This window comes from Octopus bimaculoides, chromosome 9 (genome assembly GCF_046866305.1).
Source record: "Octopus bimaculoides isolate indiv1 chromosome 9, ASM4686630v1, whole genome shotgun sequence".
In the NCBI taxonomy this organism is placed as follows: Eukaryota; Metazoa; Mollusca; class Cephalopoda; order Octopoda; family Octopodidae; genus Octopus; species Octopus bimaculoides.
In genome coordinates, this window is record NC_142936.1 from 97,500,914 (window position 1) to 97,521,767 (window position 20,854).

Consider the following 20,854-nt stretch of genomic DNA (forward strand, 5'->3'; position numbering starts at 1 on the left):
TATCTAGAAACAATTAAAGTTTTCGTTTTTGGTACGACATTGCACATTGCTGAATGACCATGGGATTATACGAAGAAAGTTACCCGCCGAGGCATAAGTCCGGGCAAGGTTGTTTATGGAAGACGAGCAGTCATCCATGCATACCAGCCTCCTCTCTCCACGCCACCGATGTTGTCCAAGAAAAAGGCTGATAAAGTTTGGCACCAGTAACATTGCAACTCATTGCTACAGCAACATGAAACAAAGTGTCTTGCTCAAGAACACAACACAGTCCGGTTCATGAATCGAACTCACTACCTTATGATTATGAGCCCGACGCTCTTACGACTGAGCCATGCACTTTCACATGTGTGTATAAACACACACACACCCGTGTTATATATTCTAGCCTGGTTCATTGCCTTTCTTTGCCTGGATTCTCCGTTCTAGGCTCGATTTTAGGTATATAGTCCAGTCTGAACATTAATTGTCTGAAACCAGATAAAAAAAAAGTCACATGTAATACTATCATATATAAATAGTGTCGTCAGTATGTACAAGTTGTGTATCGCCAGTTAAGGATCAATAACGGATTTGAACTATTTTCTGTTCTATTACTTTGTTTATGGTACTTTAATAAATTGTAACTGACTTGAATATTTTAGTTTGATTACCTGACTTTAGACAAAATTGTGAGTTTATCACTGGCCACGAATTGTCTGTCTCTATTATATTCCTTTTTGCCACTCGACAAAAAAAAAAAGACATAATGAGGATCGAAGCGCCACAAAGATCAATCACTTAAAAAATAAATGGCATGACGGGACTTGATTATTGGGCTCAACTTAAACAGCTGAAACTATTCTTCTCTGCAGCGCAACCGTGAGCGATACATTGTTTGTACCATGTGGAAAATGTTCCACCAATATTATCCAAATGATATCGGTATTATGTTTACAATTCACCCAAGACTAGGCCCCCGTACAATGAAACCCCTACATAGGTCGAGATCACATCACATAAGATTGCGACACAATTTCTTCACTGCAAATGGTCCTGCTCTTTTCAATGTTATCTTTTTAAACGGTACCTGGAGAAATTCCTCCAGGAAATATCGGACGAACCACCTACACTTGGATACGTCTCAACCAACAACAACTCTCTGCTTAAGTGGTCCATGGTGTCCCGAAATAATTAACTAAAAGACTTTTCCAGGGGTTGTCATTGAGTTAGTCATGGCCTGGGCCAATAATGGGCGAAACCAATCTAAGTCTTATATATATATATATATGAGAGAGAGAGAGAGAGAGAGAGAGAGAGAGATTCTCACTCTAAACTATCCGACGAATGGGAACGTGAAACTGAGGAAGTAGTTGTTTGTGATATTTTTATTAATAATAATAAAGAATATTACTCCACCTCCGGTTTCACATTTATGCGCTAACTTTTGTAGATAGATATTATCATCATTATTATTATTGACCTTAAGAAATGTTAATTATGGCTAAACAAAGCATGTAATTCGAAAATCAGCTCAATGTTCTTGAATAACATGTCGGTGTTTGAAGGCGCTGTTCTAACTACAGAGCTTGTAACAGCACACGCTCAGCACAAGAGTAAACAAAGTCAGAAAGGAATGTTAATTTCAAGGTGTAGAAAAATAAATGATGTGTGAATACGTTATGTCGATTGCTAGGATAATGAATGGCATGTGTAGCGTAGACTGTTATGTACATTTCTAGAAATAAATCTCGGTCGGTTTCGATGATGAAAATGGAGTTGTTCGATCTTCTGAGACCACTTTTTTATATTGGGCAGTCCTTAGGTATTGGAAGACATCATCCATCCACACACACACACACCCTTCCCTCATAACATAAAGAGGATGATGACGTTGCCCGCCTCAAACCGACACTCAGTTGAGTAATGCCAAAGGATCGCTGCTCATTTAAATAGCGAGCAATTGACTGGACATTCAACAGACCTTTAGCATTAATCCTAAGGTATAACTCGGCGGGTTAACATGCTGTTTACCGTCGCAAAATACTAAAAGTAAAGTGTCCTTCGAAAGTATATTGTGATAGAAACTGGCAGTAAGACCAGTGATGTACCAAAGTTTCATAAAATACATTTCATATCTAACGGGTAGGCTTCATCTTTGAGTCTCGGCAACTTCTATTTACTCACCAGTTTGAAACCATTCAATTTAATTTTGTTGATCAAAATGATGACAGCATCTATGCACAGACATAGGCGGGAGATGAGTGGCTGCCAAGAAGAAAATTTAGCAACAGTGTGGGAACAGTGAGGATTTATTTACACCATATCTTCATGAGCATGTACGGCGAAACAAATTTAGAGGTCTTGGAAAACTATTCGCGATTCTCAGTTCGTGCATCGATGACTGTTATGTTTTCCTGCAAACGCGACTGTTTTCATTTTGTATAAAAGATGTGAACGGTTTTCATGTAATAAATGTGTACGTTTACATATTAAGAACATTGGTAAGTCACATACAGTATTTACACGAAGTTACGGGCTGTCGATGTCATTTCCAGTTTCTATCGCAATTTACTTTCGTTTTCTAAGAACAATTTACTTTCTGTATAACGTTTAAACGACTCAGACAAGGGACTTTAAGGTCACGCTAAGATGTTACATAATGAGATAGAACGTAGGACTTCATGGTTACGAAGTGGATTTGTTAACAAGTACCACTGTGCATGTGACGATTCACCTGTTTAAGAATATTTGACGTCTGAGCGAAAAACTGAAGCTGGTTCTTTAGGAGCACCAATCGCTCATTGGTTGGAGCTGGAAACCAATTTTATCTGCTCAGTAAAATAAAGTACAGCTAAATCACAAAGTAGCGTAGTTTGTAATGAAATGAAATACTGGACAATATTGGTGATGAATCCTCGATCTTGCAACATCCACCTCAACGTGAGATGAAAATTGCCACAAGCTATAAAAATATCACATCACTGAAGATTGGGTTTTCGGATTCACCAGCGCCTCTTGTTTCTAACAATAAAAATGCATTATTTCATACAAACTTTTCCTTTCACTAGTTAGAAGCCACGTAGAGTAAACGGAATATGAAATGTTTGTTTTCCTCTTCCAAACATTTTGTTTTTAAACATCCACTTGTAAATGTAGTGGAAAGTTTCCTTATCAATAAATATTTTAAGTCAAATCCATTTGAGTGAACACATACACACGTAGGAGAGAGATTGGGATAAAAGTTAAGGGCTGTTCCTGTTCCTTATAACGCAATAGAGTCGAGTTAGCAACTGAGTTTGATCCATGAAAATATGTTTGTCACGCTTCAAGTCTGCTACATTCCTGTAAAGGAAAAAGCACAAAAGAAGCAATCTTTCTAATGCTGCATGGTCTATGTGGTGTGCATTTTACAAACTTAAATGATTCTCAGACACTGTCACGGGTCAGAAACCTTTGTCATAAATTAGTTTATTTTTATGTCTGGATTATTTGAAACATTTAAATATTTTAAACAGAAGACATCCGGTCATGCGATAACGACACAAGAAAATTTCAAATGGAACTCGAAACCGGATCAAAAAGATATGGGGAGTTATCTTTATTGCTCGTCTTCGTCGACCAATTTCTTTTTTTCTTTTCTGCCCAACACTGATGATTTTCCAAAAAGAAACGACAGCTCTCATTTGGATAAATGAAACAATATTTTTCATTTTTATTTGAAAAGAAAACGTTGGACAAAATAATATGCTTTTTAACCGAGCTCAGCTTTGGCTTTCATCCTTCAGGAGTCAGTAAAATGTACCAGTTAAGTACTGCGATCGACGGCATCCTTCTCAAAACTGAAGGACCTGCGCATAATTCAGAAACCATATTAAAAGGAAGATATAAAAAAACATAAGGATCCAGGTTTAAACCGCGAAATAAAATTATTAAACCGAAGAATAGTTTAACCGATTCCTTGTGTGTGTGTGTGTGTGTGTGTGTGTGTGTAGGAGAGAGAGAGAGAGAGAGAGAGAGAGAGAGAGAGGGAGAGAATTGCAGTGCCAAAGAAAAGGGGTGGTCACGGGCATTTAGAAAAACAGCTTGTCCGATTTTGAAGGACGATGCCATTAGCAGGTTGTATGCAGTCAGAGACGTTGCAATGAATTTGTAGAGATTCAGTACAATTGTCTGAAATTGTTTCTATAGCTAACTTCAATTATCATTTTCAACCTAAAGATAAAAAAAGATACAGATGGCCACGTGCAGAAAGAGTGCTTGTAAATATGAAATCTGTTAGATTCAAGTTTTTTCAACTTCAGACGTACAATGTCTGATAACCTATTTCTCATATTTATCAATCTGAAGAACAGCTACATATGTTTTTGCGCCTTTTTTTGTTAATTCTATTTTATTTATTTATTTATTATTATTATCATTATTATTGTGCTTTTCATCTTCGTTTTAATCGACCAGCTGTTGTATTTCAAAATCATCTATCAACGATAAAACTGAATACAAAAGTTCACAAAAAAAGGTGTCACTTAGATACAGCATGTTTATGAGTATTAAACACCTGCATTCGCCATTTCCGTTTCTGAAAGTTTTTATTTCAAGTATCTGTTGGAAAAGAAAGGGAAAATTGCCCTTTTCCAAGGAAACCCAATGCTTTCAGTCACTAAAGCACGTGTACAGGTGAATGTATAACTAGGGGTTATATTCAAGCTACATAGGTGAGGGAAAAAAAAAACATGCGCAAACACTGAAAATAAACCCGAGCACGTACAAAAGAAATAACGTTGCCCGACGTCCTGCGATAGCAGGATGGCGCCTCACACTGAATGACTAATAACCATTGACCCCTTTTAGACTATTCAACCTCATTTAAAAAGCTTAGAGCCATGCAAGTATTAAAAAAAAAAGAGAAAAAGGAAGAGATACGGTTGTCAATAAGGAAAAAAGAACACGAGTGAGAAAATGGAGTAGATGTATAATTATAGTGGAAAAAAAAAAAGGACAGACAAGCGGAGTAGAAAGAGAGTATTCATTTGAAGCAAAAGTAATGTTTAAAGCAGACAGCATGAAAAACAAACTAAAAAAAGAAATGCACACTCATGTCCTGTCTCACATTCCTCCACATGAACAAACCAAAATACATTGATCTTTATTTAGAAAGCACGTGGATACCGGCCTTTTTTGTTTGCCTCTACCCCTCCGTCCACTAAATGCTCTTATCTAAACAGACGAACCCTTCTACGTCAATTGATAAAACTCAAGAAAGAACAGTTGTTTTCCACTAGTCTGTGTGTAACTAGTATCTTGTTTGCTTTAGTTTCATTCCATGTTCAGAGACAAACCTTAATATTTAAGATATAAACAAATTTCATGTACAAGATGTAAAAAGCAGTTGGATTATAATTTAATAAAAAGAGTGAAATCTTGTCATGATTTTAATTTATTCAATAAAACAGACCTAAGAAAAGTTAAAATGAACCAGGCTTTTATTAAACTTAATCCGATAAAACATCCAACACCAACGCGATATTAAGGTTAAAAATATAGTATTACAATTTTAATATAAGCCTCCTCGTAAGCCCAATAAAAAACATTCACTTTACAAGTTTGTAGTAAAACTAATGGCTAAAGAAGTGAAAGTTATATATAATATATATATATTACATACACACACTATATACACAGCATTTGGAATGTTGGAAAACATTCTTTAACTTAGATGCAGACCTGGCTGATAGTTAAGAAGCTCGCTTTCTAACCACGTGGCTTCTGCTTTAATCATACCACACGTAGCTTAAGCCACCGCCTTCCATTAGAAGCCCCCCAGACCGACAAAATGCCTTGGAGTCAGTTTGGAAGACGAAAACTGAGGAAGTCCAGCATATATACACACAAACACAAGTCTGTGTTGTGTTTGTATCCCACCCACCCACTGCTTGACAACTGATGTTGGTTTGTTTACGTCCGCGTAACTTAGCACTTCAGTGAAAGAACCGATAAAGAATAAGTGACAGGATTAAAATTTGACTAATCATTTCGTGAAAGTATGGCCGCAAAACGATAAATATCATTAGCCTTTCTTTAGATGTGGATTTGATGTAATTAAGACACCAAATACATTTGTAAATATGTTACCAAAATTGTCAACGATGTGTGTATCAAGTTGATTCCTCAATTCTTAAATCTAGTCTAGAAATTAAACCCATCCTATAACAATTAGCGACTTTGTCAAGTATCAAATACACCAGATTATGAAATTAGCGAATATACAAACAATGAAACTGCTGGTTAATTGATGACAAATATATTTGTCACGATGGAAACGGAAAGATGGGGGTGTGGAATCAAAAGTTATGAAAGAGATGAATATTGAAACCGTGATACGAATATGGAGAATATAGCATAGAAGGAAGATTTTGTAGCTTTTAAACATTATCCTAGACTAAGGGTGAGGCAGAAAATCCCACCCACTCATTTCTAAAAATTATGACTGCCTTTTTATTTTTTTATTTTTGTAACCATGTTACATTAATACTACTCTCTCTCTCTCTCTCTCTTCGTAGTATCGTTTAGCAATTTATTTCAATGAGCTGAGGATGAAATTCTAGTCGTATGAAAAAAAAAAAAAAAGATATCAAATATATAAAAAAAAACACACACACACACAGTTTTCTGAGCTACCTCACTTTTTATAGGACGAAATTGGAATAACAACGTTGCTTCAGAGCGGAAGAAGAGAGAAGGTGAACAGACAAGAAATATGAAAAGGCAAAGTTAACGAGTGCAGGCGTGCTTAGCAACACAAGCATTCCTCAGATAAATATTGTTGTTCACTTATGAACGAGGAAGTAAAAAAAAATAACATTTTGTCGCCAAGGTTAGAAATTATACGGACATTCTCTCTCGTAGAGATTAAGGCCACAAAATTTACAAACAAATTTCTAACATCCTACATACATATTTCGAATTATTATGTGAGAGTAATGAACTTTTGCTTAGGTGTAATTTCGAAGGAATGATTAAGCAGCAAATCTTTGCAATTAATTAAGTTTTAAATTAGCTTAAGTATGACTTTTCCTGTTACCTGCGTATTAGGCGAGATGAAAATACATAATCAAAATAAGTGGAGATCGGAGAATATTTCGAAAATTAAAGTTTTAATTATAGCAGTTTTGATGTTCATGTCCTTCCTAAACACATTAATTAGCAACGGAAATAAAATGAATGGCTCTAAGCAATGAAACCTGAGCAGTGTATACTTCATATAAGGGGTTAAAGCTTCTCACTATCTCTCTCTCTCTCTCTCTCTCTTCCCATGGTGGTCGCCTAAAAACACGATATTAAAGATAACATTCAAGATAGATATACATCGTAGATAAATTATATTAAATGGAGATGTGAGCGAACACGGCCTTTTTATCACGTACTACAAATATTGAAAGCAACAGTAGACACAAAACTCGTGTATCCAATATACCAGACGATGATAGAAGGTGAAAATTAAAAGGTCAACTGCCTCAATAAATTAGAACTTAGAGACAAAAAGTCACATGAAAACACAAGTACATGACATGTTTTATTATTTTTTTTTTAATGTTTGGTGGAAAATACTGAATGAAACTTTCTAATACCATTAAATAAACTGTGTGGTCATAGCGTACAAGTCGTATACAGTTAATAGAGACAAAATTGATTATAAACCTATTGAAAAAAGTCTTAATTACAAAACTTTAATAAATGTGTCGTTCGCTATTTAGGTTATATAGTAACCGTTTCTCGACAATTGTTGAAGAAATGAACTTTTTAAACATATCCGAATCTTGTCACATTTCTTGGAAAATTCCAACATTTAAAGATTTCATCGATCATTCTGCCAAACTTGCAAATCTTTCTTATATTCGACAACAAAACGAGAAATCTCAAATACAGTTTTATGTGGTGGTGTTTATTCCTTTCCAAATGACTATAAACTGGTAATGCATTTCAGAGTGTATAGTTTAATTCCGGACTTCTTTTTTTTTTTTTTCTTGGAAGATATAATTTATGGAATAATTCAATAAATGAGAAAGAAAATAAACCTTAGCTAATCAAGTTTTAAATGAAAAAATAAATAAATAAATGAATGTTCAATTTCCTTTATGAATAAATTCTATTGTAATATAGTCTAATAAATAATATGACATTTTTATCATCTGCAGATCGCCGGTAATAAAACTGTCTTTGTCTACTATCAAAATTGTCCTTTTCTTATATCTTTCTTTTTTTTTTTGTTTTGTTGTTGGTTGGTTGGTTTCCTGATTGGATTAAATTGCCGATATAAACACAGGTCCTATTGTTGCTTGTACAATGATAATTTGTCTTGTTTCAAAATTCACACCATTGAAGTTTATAGATTATCCAACTATATAAAAAGATCTAAGAAAATACAAAAGATTTGTAAATTAATACTTAAAAGTTTTCTTTAAAAAAAAAAAAACGACTGTTGAACTCGTTATAAACAAAGTAGAAAAACTAAGGCGAATCTTATGTATACACACACACACACACACATATATATATATATATATATATATATATATATATATATGTATGTACCTAGGATCATGCTACCATCACCTTCATATCATTTTCTTAGGTAGTGCGTAGCTAGGACTGCATTATCCAATTTCTCCTTGTCCTTTTCAAGATGGTATAGAGTGTGCTTTGAGAAGGGAGATTTAACTGTAATTTTTAGCAAGTCGATTGGCCTCTTAAGGACTCTTTCGTAAGATCATATACTTGTATTTGATGTGTGTGTGTGATAAGTAATTAACTGAGTGTTCTGGTATTTGAGGCATTTACTTGTCATCACCTCCTCCTCCGCTATATTTCAGTAGTACCTGCTTTTAAAAGCACGCCACTTCAGCTAAAATGTATGGCAAACACGTGTTTTCTCCGTGTATTTAACTAATCTCTGCAAAACAGTTAAACGATAAATAAACGAACATGCTTCGCGTAATCATCTTTTATTTAACATTTCTTGCATTAAACACAAAATTAGTGACAGTGACTGGCTGTGAATTTTCACATTTGTTGATGTTTGTGAACATGAAAAAATTAAAAAAAGAGAATCAAATAGTAGCTGTTGTTACTGTTTAACACCAGGTCAACCTTTGAGAGACCACAGTTATGATCAAAGGCATTCCAGCTGATCACAACTCGATTCTTTTAAGGGTGGTTTCTTTTCCCTAATTAAGACGTGTGACTTCACTGATGTTTCTAGTAGGTCGATCAACCACATAGACTCTTCGATTGGGCTCGTGAATCAAGTTGTTGCGGATTTATTTCTAAACATATTGAATACTTCCAGTTATGTTAGATTTAATCTCTTATATTTATCCTCAAATATAATGCTTTCGTAACTGACTCATCGTTTTATCATTGATTTCTCACGTAAAGAGACATACTACTCCACATATATGAATATATATATATATATATATATATATATATATATATATATGCTCTAAGCAAAGGCGTTAACATCATCAGCTCAATTTTTAATCTCCCCATATATATATATATATATATATATATATATATATATATATATATATATATATATATATGGGGAGATTAAAAATTGAGCTGATGATGTTAACGCCTTTGCTTAGAGCATATATATATATATATATATATATATATATATATATATGGGGAGATTAAAAATTGAGCTGATGATGTTAACGCCTTTGCTTAGAGCAATAAGGGAAGTAAATGGCTCCAGATCGAAATAAAGTAGCAACCATTAAACAACAGCATTCAGTTAAGTATCCACTCATTATGATGTGATCGCTCGCCATGTGTTTTAAATTAAATAGATTTATTACAGAAGTAGAAGCTTTCAGACTGAAAGTAAAATGTTACTGTGACTGATATTACACACACGCATAGAAATATGTATTTGGTGTGTATAGAATGAGTGCGTGTGTAGATAGATTTAAATGAAACAAGAGTCAAAGCCGGTTCGGAGTCAACAGGTGGTGGTTGGTAGGTATTATAATGCAAACAGAAAAAGAAATAATAGTAACTTGATGGCAACAGGCGAAGTTCAATAACCACAAATAAATGAAACAAGGACCAAGTGTTACAATAACCCATGTGCCTTCTTCAAATCTGCGGTTGGAAGTAAGTTGAATCAGGCCCCGACCGGCAAAACTTTGATGGCACTCCAAACTCTCTCTCTCACACACACACACACCTGCACACGTGTGTGTGACACACATTATTGTGGGTGTGTACATACATAACTTCATGTAAGTATTGTAAATCCTAGTACACACTGTATTTGACATTTTTCAAAAGTGATACACTGTTCCTCATTGTTTCAATTACATAATCATAGCACCAACTACCTGTTGAGTTGTTGTGCATTAAATGATTAAATATTTCACAAGTGCGTCAAGTCTGATAATCAAGATACATGTGTGTGTGTGTGTGTGTATGACAGACTGTCTGCGTGTGTGTGTGTGTACATGATACAGTATGATATTAGGAATATTTATTTACCCATGGGCCACGCTGTACTGATACTATAGTTTATGTATATATAGTATATATGAAGACATGCATATATAAGCTTTCTCTCTCTCTCTCTCTCTCTCTCTATAATATATATATATATATATATATATATATATATATATATATAGGGAGAGAGAGATGACATCCTCACACGTCGTTTGGCGTTAACGATAAACATTTTAGAAGTGGAAGATTAATGGTGAATCCCACAGAAACATTAGTTTCACATAATAAAAATAAACAATAAATAAACAGACAAGAATTTAGCCCGAATCTACCATTAAAAACAAGAAGTGGAGAGTGAGAAAATGCTTCGAATTATTCGTCTTCAATTTCATTGCAAACTTTGTAACAAGACACGAAGTGGATGTAAGGAAGGAATGGTGTTACAGAAAGCCTTTCGGTTTCCATAGATTCTTCGAATATTTCAGCTTATTTCTCAATAATACATTCACATATGCAATATACATATATGCAACATACATACATACACACACACACATATATATAGATTACTTGATGATGACTAGAAAACTAGTACGCAATAATACTTATAGAGTGGAGTATATTTGTATATTGAATGATTAATTTGCCAGAGTTTGGTGTAGAGTTGGGTCCAGGTTCTGAGGGATCGGAATCGTCTGTGTATACATAGACAAACACATATGTACACTCACATCAATGTTTTTTCTATGTATATATATGTGCGTACATGTGTGTATACGCACTCATACTACATATACACATTACACGGAGGTTTATTTCACGACAACAGACAACATTGTTGTTGCAGTTAAAAACTAAACTTTGCATGAATTCTCGATCTGTCTGCTGTTTTCTGTGTTAAACACTTGCATACGTGTGTATTTTGTAAACTACAATTCTTTTAATGGATCAGCTACAACCAATTGTCACTCATATTATTATTATGATACCCGTTTGTGTTGTTATGAGTTGTGTAAATAAAAACAGTGCCAAGTTTTCCGCTGCTGACGACACACCTCGACATGGTGCAAGAAAGAGACACACACAGACACACACACGCGGATTTAAGGAATGTGCTTCCAATAAAATGCATCAATATTTGCTGAAAAACACATGGTTTTTCTCCAAAATGTTGCGAAACAAATTATGGTGTGTGTCTATATATGAATGGAGCTAATGTCATATGAAAATAATATATTTTATGCAACAAATGTCATCCTAGAAGATGTGACATCAGATTTATAATCATGTCATAAATGTAGTTATTATATATGCCATATACTCATGTCATATATATATACACATACATATATAGGCGATCGCCCATATATATATTATATTATATCGTGTGTGGTGCAGGTATTTACTTGCCATTTGTTCAGCAACAAACTTTATCCTTGTTTGGAGACAAAAATGTAAGGATCACATAAAAGTTAAGAAAGGGATTGTTTAAAATAAGACATAGACTAATCGATGAATGTGCCGGGGTTTTATTTCAGTGAAAAAATTCCTGTTTAAATACAATAAATATTTTATAAACAGATTGTAAAGATGGACAAGTGCGTTGTGTGCGATGATGTATAGATATTAGATATATAGATGTGTGTGGTTTGCCTACCTGCCAACTGTTGAACCCTGGCGTAATCTTCTCGACTTCGTGCCAGTCTCCTCCTCACAAGTAAATATCCCGTGTAACACGTAAGTAGGAAGTAAGCACCAAGAATAGAGTAAACAACTTTCCTGAACGATACCCTCATAGTGTCGCCATCCCCAGACGAAATTAGTGTCGTCTGCTTTACTTTCAAGTGTTTCTTTCGATGCCAAAATTATTAAAGATTTTTTTATACTCTGTATAGAATTTAGGTTTGGATCATTATGACATTAAATTTGCTCCATTCACATCCTGGAAATTTTGGTTTTGAAAAAAAAAGAAAAGATTTAAAAAGCTGAGTAAGAAATAAAATAAAAGCAATGTTCGGCTTTCTCCGTCTTTGTTACGATTCGTCCCCCGACTCAACTGATTCCTTCCTTCCTTCTGTAACACATAAACCTCTTTCTAAACTATAATAATAATTTCAGACACACTGAAAGCTTGTTTTTGATCTCTCAGCTTTTTTTTTTTTTCTTTTCACACATAACACATATGCTTGTAATACTATCGGTTCCAGTTCAATAAATACAAATGCAAATCGTTGACGTTTTTCTTTCTTTTTCTTTCTTTCAGAGATGACACCAATATAAAGCTATAGCATCACCACGACTACGACTACTATCACTGTTGTTGTTGTTGTTGTTGTTGTTAACGCAATTATTTTTCCTTTTGAATCCTTGCAAGGATTTTTTTTTTCTTTTAAAACAAGCGATCTATCTCGTAAGCAGTTGCCGGTACTTGCTGAATGTGTGTCTGTGTACGTATGTATAGTATGTGTGTGTGTGTGTGTGAATGTGTATACTAGATATATAATTTACATGCAACACTTAAATATAGAATGCAATATACACCTTTAGCATTATTTATATACGTGTGTGTGAATGTATGTATGTATGTATTATGTATATATCGATTTCTTTGATGATAACGTTTGCTTTTCAGCAATGTTGTTTAGTTAGATGTTGTTGTGAAGTGTTGGTGGTAATAGTGGTACCCCCAAATTGTGGTATTGGTGCTAATGTTGCTGGTGATAGTGGTGGTATCCCTCACTCCCGTGACACAGGTCCCCAGCAGCTCCAATAAAGAAAATAATCCTTTAAAAAAAAAGGAAATATACAAAGCTTATATGATCCGCTTACATTTGCATGCTTACACCAAAAGTGTGTAATAAGTCGTCAGAGGGGGGAATGTTGTATTGTAGGCCGTGTATAGTTTAGTCGTGCAATCGCTTATTATTATTGTTGTATATATCATATATGAATATATATATTGTTGTTGTTATATATATATACATATATATATATATTGTAAATAGTCACAACTACTATCCTCCCTCTCACGGTTTTGACTGCTTGGCCGTCGTCGTCACAATTACTCTGGTTTGTCTTGCAACCGCCACCATGTCACTTGGAAGACCTGGATGGAAAAAACTCTGTCTTTCTCTCCCACTTTCTCTCTCTCTCTGTTATTTATCTCTAACCAAACAGGAGATCGCAGTATACTCAACTACCCCGACTGCTACTGCAACCACACTTTTCAGCTTTGCTTTTTACTTTCCTCTCTCTCTCTCTCTCTCTCACGATACCGTCAACAAATTAGCTTTTCCTGTTCCAGTCCCGCCACCTCCTCTACCACCACCACCACCATCATTATGTTTCGGTTCTACATTTCACTTTACCTCCTACTCTTCTATCACTCTTTCTCTGTCATTCTCATTACCTCCTACTCTTTTATGACTCTTTTCCTTTCAACTCTTTCTCTCTCTTTCTTTTTACCTCCTACTCTTTTATCACTCTCTCATTTCCTCCTTCTCTCTATCGCTCTCTTTTACTCCCTCACTCGCTTATTCAATTACTCACTTCTTCAATAAATTAACTCCTCTCTGTATTTACTATCCTCTCCCTCTTTATATAAAACATATTAACTCTCTCTTCTCCTCCTCCCCTTCCTATCAGTAATGTCAACATCAAATTCACTCCTCACCCTCTCTCTTCTTTCATTACATCTCCATCATTCTCCCCCACCCCCATCGTTTTCATTCATATTTACAGTTGAGTTATTGCTTCTCTAAACTGTTGACTAAATTCTCCTTTTCTTCTCTCTATTTCGAAGGCTCGTTTGCTAGTTTGTTGAAGTGGATGAATACCCATAAATAAGTATCACCCAACATTTTTTTCCAAAGATCGCCACCGATTTTAATCAATTTATACTTTCATATAAATCCCACCTACTCAAAAACCAAAAAACTGTATTTTCATACATGATCAGTTATAAAATAGAATACTTTTCTTTTTAATTTTTATGTGTAATCTTGCCCTTTCTGAAATTTTTGTTTTCTTTTTTAAAATTCAAAAGTTGCTACATTAAATGTTAACATTAACTTTGTTTTTTCATATGCATGATTTTGAGTTAAGTTTGTTTTTTTTAATGTTGATATTTGTAATAGCATTTGTGTATGACAGTATGTAAATACTTATGTATCATCAACTCTTCTGAATTAATTACATAAGGCATGCATTTCTAATATTTTTTTCTTTATTTTCACAAGACTAGTTTTAAAAAATAAAAGATCAGTGCTTCATAAATGTAAAGGAATTTATTCCATAAAAACTACGGGAAAACAACATAATTCACTTTTTGGAAAACGACTGGTGAGATTGTTCAGTTTCATATCTATTTTCTATTCTTTCACTCCATAAATTTACAAAAAAGTATGCTCAATATTGACAATCATTTTTTTATTGTTAGAAGTAATCATTCTATTTGTTTATCAAATGACTTTTGACAAGATTGAATTCATTTTCTGTGTTAATATTTTAATAGAACTGATTAGAATTAGTTGTTGTTGTTGTTTTCACTCACTTTCAAAAAGCTGAGAATGGGAAATGACGTTGTCACGTGACCCTACAAACGAGAGTACAACACTATAAAATGGCGACCCCCATGAGTAGTCATGCTGTTTCTATGTTGACTGATAAAGACGCCGACGAATGGTGTCAAGTACAATGCACCGTGTGTACCGGCTTCGAAAAAGTGGCCAGTGAGGAAGCCAAAGAAGTATTAGGTGTAGAAAAGGTTCGTGTCGGCCACGGACACATAGTGATACGCTTGCCCGTAAAGAACACGTCCAAGGTAAGCGCCATTGCAGCTGTTTTGGCAACAATTTGTTTTACTAAAACTTCCTCTAACACTTCCATAAGATACTACTCATTATTCTTGCCTTTTTCAGAAGTACCCCTAAATGGAATAAAAATGTTGCAATGTATTTATTTATTAATTTATTTCTCTTTCTCTGCCGTTTCCTCTAACACTTCGTTTAAACGTTGTTTGTTTACAAACATTCGACTATCGATCGAGTTACACCTCTCATATTTCTGTCACGTTTAAAATGGATTAAAGAACGATAAAATTATCGTCGCTACTTCATTAGCATTTTTTTTTTCTTTTATTGACTGTCAGAAAAATAAAGAATAAAATTTTATTTCAGCATGATTTTGAACTCTGAACGTAAGGGGTTAACTAATTACCGAGTTTCGCCCTACGTCCTAACTTTTCTAGTAACCTACTGTTAGGGAACAAGCATTGTTAAGTTGAGGCAGCTGACAGCTCCCACTCGTAGTGTCTTCATGCACCTGAAGGGATAGTAAAAAAAAAAAAAAAGTAAATTATGTTTACACTTGTGTGTCGCGAGTTACAATTTTTGTCAAGAACTTATCTTAAAACGAAAGAGGAAGTGTCACTGTGGTGAGCTGCTAGCAATAAAATCCTCTTCAGGCCGCACCCAACCTATCGTGGTATGCTTGTCACTTTGGCAAGTATCGTTATGGTTACGGTTAGGGACGGAATTCCCTAACCGTAACCCTAAACCCTTCAAAAGAAATCGCACTCTCTGTCTCTTTCGGGTTTACGACGTCGTTTCCCTCTTTTCCTCCAACACTTTTTACGGAAAAGGCCGACATTTCGTAGTGGTATTGAAAGATCACCCAAGTATCTTCTACGGGAGCTGAAAGAAGCCTGCCTTGTATATGTGTGTGTGCGTTTGCCCCTGAAAGCTAGCAGTTCGACGAAAGAGACTGAAAGAATAAGTACTGGAGTTGATTCATTCTTCAAGTTGGTCTCCTAGCCTGGCTGCAGGCTGATGGCAAACAAGCAATGGGTCCAAAAGGACCAGTGCAGTTTTCTCTTTGCTACTGTTTAGACGGGGAAGAGCAGGTCACATGACTTTCACATTTTTTCTCAGGAGCTGCCATTCACTGGTGCATGAAAATGAAGAACATATCCTCAAACCAGATATCTGGCTTGCTTCCATGCAACAGGGCATTCTGGCTAGGTCTATGGTTTGTGGCTACTACTAAAAGCACCCATGAACCAGGTGGTGGTATAAAACTGACCACCACTTAAGTCTATAACCCCAAAATTCCATCACAAAATGCGCTGTAACCAATTCCTTGCTGCTTCTTTCTAACAATTTCATCAATCCACTGGTCTGTAAAGTTGGCATTAGTCAGTTTTGAACTTGAAGTGCAGAGAGCTGGAACAAATCCCGCAAGGCATTTTGTCCTGTGCTCTAATGACTCTGCTAATTTACTGCCTCTGAGCTAAACAGCATCGTCATCATTTAACGTACCTTTATTCCTAAAAGTATGTCTAAATCTATTAAAATTAGGCTAAATAAAGTAATTGATAAGACTGATGAAAACTCCAAAATCCAAGTTGATTAAAAAATAACTTGGAGACCTAGAATGGGAATGAGTCCTTTTGTAGGTACAGCTACAACTGCTCTGAAAGTTGGTAGAGAATATTATGATTATCTGGGTGGAAAATGGTCACCAATCAGGCAATTACAAATTAGCATGTGAATTACCCAGGGAAGCCTTCTGCATGAAAGGCGTAGTTAAGTGTAAATATAGCAAGCCAAATAGGTATAAATAACCAATTAAAATGAATTAGACAGTTAAATAGAAGTTAACATAATGTAGTCAACTAGAAAAATATTTAATCAAAATTTCACCTGAAATGGAGTGAAGATCATTAGTTTTAATTATAATTTATCAAGAAAGAAATGGAAGATAATTCTAAAATCAAAATTAGATGCATTGGAGTGAGGGTGAACTGCATGTTTGTTCAATATATATAACAATGCTGGACACGTTTTAGCTGTAGGAAGCTTATGATGACAGCAGGAAACTTTGTGAGCTGGACAAGGTATCACAGTCATCAGTTTAGTTCTTAATGGACTAAAAATTGCAATCCCATTGAAATTTTTAGCTTTGTCAAACATAACTTCTCTCACACATCTGAGAAGCTTGATGAAGTCCACTCTGTTCATTCTGTTAAGTGGTTTTTATTAGAAAGGGCATCCAACTGTGAAAACTATGCCAAGCCAGAAGGAAAGGAACAGAGACATCATAAGGTAGAGTTACAACCTTTTATAGTTCCAATGTCTTGTCCTGTTTCTCAAGCAATTATATCACACTACTTCATTTAGTCTAACTTGGGAAATGCTGCATTTTGATTTCACAATTTTAAATTGTGAGCAAAAGAAATACTATTTAGTTTGATACAAATACACAATAACACCAGCAACATCAATACTTCATACTATCATTCAAAATTGGTGTAAAATGAAAAATCTAGATGCATAAGAGAGAATGGAGGGGAGGGGAAACATCATGGGTGGGTTGTGGGGTGAAGGCATGGATCTTACTTTGTTGGGCAAATTTTTTTTATATCTATATACTATGTGAAGTTCAATCTTGCTTGCAGTGTTACACAGCCAAACTGGTGCATAATGGGAAAATACTCTGAAAGTAAAGTGCCCCATAAATGTGAATACAAACAGAATAAAACAAGTTTCTCGTAAATTGGACCAGTAGTTACTGGGATATTTGGGGTTTTGGGGGTATGAATACCCAAAACGATGCGTTCGACGTGTCTCACCTCCAAAGATTTGGCTGCTATTTCTTACACGCCATGCTACCACGAACAGCTATTTGCAATAAAGGAACCAAAATACCCGTTACGTGGTAGCAGAGCATGCAAGAAATAGCAGCCAAATCTTTCCTTTTCTGAGGAAAGGAGCCCAATTTACATGTGATTTTGATGTCATATTTGTTGAAAGCTTACGAAATAACGTGCAAAAGAAGAAGAAAAAACCCACGCAACAAAACTCCATTGCAGCAGCTGGCAAATATTCCCTTTGATTGGAAGGCTAGTCCATTGCAGCAGCTGGCCAATATTCCCCTTATCAGAAGACTAGTCCATTGCAGCAGCTGGCCAGTGTTCCCTTTGATCAGAAGGCTAGTTCATTGCAGGAGCTGGCCAATATTTCCCTTGTCCAGGAGGCTAGTCCATTGGAGGGTCACCCATTTACCTCTGAATTGACTGGAGCAGTATGAAAATGCTTTATCTCAAGAACACATGCCACTCAGTTCGGGAATTAAGACCCTGTTCTTTAGATATTGAGTGCAACACTCTGACCACAAGGCCACACACATACATTATTTATAAAACGTGCTTTTCAAAAAATGTCTCAGAAAGTTTGCCTCTTTCCTATAAGCACTAAGTGTTTATAAGGTCCAGTATTACTGGTATGGAATGGTTCAAGACCTGGATAACCAAAATTGAAGTACATCTTAAGTTTGTGCTCCTTATAAGTTATCAAATATGGTATATATTTACAATATCCACCCACACACACATGCATGCTATCTAGAAGATTTCACTGACCAGACATTGGTTAGTGGAAAATACTTTCTTAAAGAGATTCACTGTGGAATCTAACCCAGAAGCACAGGGTTGTAATGCAGTAACACTGCCCCTTTCCCTCTCTCTCCTTCAAGGCTATCGCTGTGCTCATTGCATAATTTTGAAGTGAAAATCTCAAGTTAAAGACTGGAAACATTATATAAACAAGCAGCAGGTCATAATTTCATGTTATTCGAGTCTCATTATCTCCATTATACTCAAGGTGTTATTTATCTTGTCTGCATTTAGTCATGAAAAAAATAGATTGAGAGTGATGTCTAGGTTTTGGCAATAAAGCACAAACATTACAGAAGCAACCACACATTTTTATAATTAAAAATTCAGTTTATGTAAAAATATCTCATCCGCAGAATTATTATTTCACAGCTTCCAGATGAGAAGAAAACTGATTCATTTTGCCATATGTTTCTAATAGTCTGCTTTTATAAGTCTACTCTGAATTAATAAGGAAAACTACTCAGCAGTGAATAAATCCAGGAGAGTTTGTTGCATTTGGTTGATGGGATGATTAGGGAGAGTATATGTTTTGAATTGTCATCCACTCATACAACTACAGCTCAAGAAATTATCCCCTTCTATTCCTCCTATCATACAAACGTTTACTGTCCAATTTTCCTTGCTTGCAGGGATCTCACAGAATTTGAGACAGATTTTCTTTGGCTGGATGCCCTTCCTGAGCACCAACCCTAACCTTTTCCCATGCCTGGTATATACCCCCGCCACCATATCTACTGGATATGTTTTTATGAAAGATTGGAATCTATGTATTTGTATACGCTTGTACACACGTGTGTGTGCAAATAAACATTTTATATAGGCGCATGCACATACAGTGTGTTCCATTAATAGGTTTAATCAGCCTAGGGCTGTAGCAGAAGACACCCAAGATGCCACATAGTGGAGTGGGATCAAAAACCATGTGGCTGGAATCAAGCTTCTTAGCCACTCTGCCATATAAAAGGAAAATTAATAAAATCCCCAGATTGGATTGTCTTGTGAACTTCAATTGCCTGCCATATACTACACCCACCCACAGTTATTAGACTTAGTTACTAAATGCTGTTTTATTAATTCTGAAGGCAGCCACATTAGGTTCCAACATGTAATAACTCATTCATTTTTGTAAATAACTATTTTAGAACTTTGAAGTTGTATGGTTTTACTCTGTGGAATTGGTTTATAACTCGGGTCTTCGTTGGGATTATTGATCATCACTTTAGACTTTCACTGATGCCATTGTCATAACAATACAACTTGAGTAGGTAATTATTTATTACCATGATGATTTAGTAACTTTTTTTTTTCTTCATCTCGACGCATCGACAGCTTTCTAAAACAAAACAAAACTTCATATTAAAAAACACATGAAAATATAAGATAGCATAGATGCAGGCTTGGTTAAGAAGCTTGCTTTGCATGGTATCTTGAGCAAGTATCTTCTAGTATAGCCCTGGGCTGATCAGAGACTTGTGAATGGATTTGGTTGACAGAAACTCATTATATATATAAACACACACAAAGACTTCTTTCGGTTTCCATCTACCAAATCTACTCATACAATGACTTTGATTGGCCTGGGGCTATACGAGAAGACACCCAAGGTGCTATGGAAGCTTCTTAGCCCCACAGCCATTAGATTGACAGCAAAGTTGGTGTGTCTGGAGAAATGGTTGTTAACTTTTTTCCCCCTTCTGAGTTCAAATTCTGCTCAACTCTGTTCAGTTTCCTGTTCCTCTGAGTCAATGAAATGAATACCGACCATCCAAGTACCAGGTTACTCTAATTTGCTCATCTGTTTGATCGAGACCTTTAAAGGAAGCAGGAGTCTTCTACTGGATGCTGCTTCCTATCATTAACCCTTGTTTCGAAAGTGCCAAGCATCTGATTGTAATGTCAACAAAAGATTTAAAC

The 20,854-nt window shown here is 35.4% G+C and overlaps 2 protein-coding genes across 3 annotated transcripts in view; one reads left to right on the forward strand and one right to left on the reverse strand.

Moving 5' to 3' along the window:
- LOC106874473 (ribitol-5-phosphate xylosyltransferase 1) overlaps nt 1-13,884 on the reverse strand; it is a 435,359-nt gene extending 421,475 nt beyond the window's left edge. For both annotated transcript variants that reach the window (XM_052970898.2, XM_052970897.2), the window contains exon 1: nt 12,143-13,884. In XM_052970898.2, the coding sequence (XP_052826858.1) occupies nt 12,143-12,281 (139 nt within the window). In that variant the 5' untranslated portion in view covers nt 12,282-13,884. The remainder of the gene's footprint in view (nt 1-12,142) is intronic.
- Nucleotides 13,885-14,170: 286 nt separating this feature from the next.
- Nucleotides 14,171-20,854, forward strand: part of LOC106876489 (tRNA (guanine(6)-N(2))-methyltransferase THUMP3) — a 1,026,994-nt gene continuing 1,020,310 nt past the window's right edge. Inside the window, exon 1 of the mRNA XM_052970899.2 lies at nt 14,171-15,307. Within this exon, the coding sequence (XP_052826859.1) occupies nt 15,107-15,307 (201 nt within the window). The 5' untranslated portion in view covers nt 14,171-15,106. The remainder of the gene's footprint in view (nt 15,308-20,854) is intronic.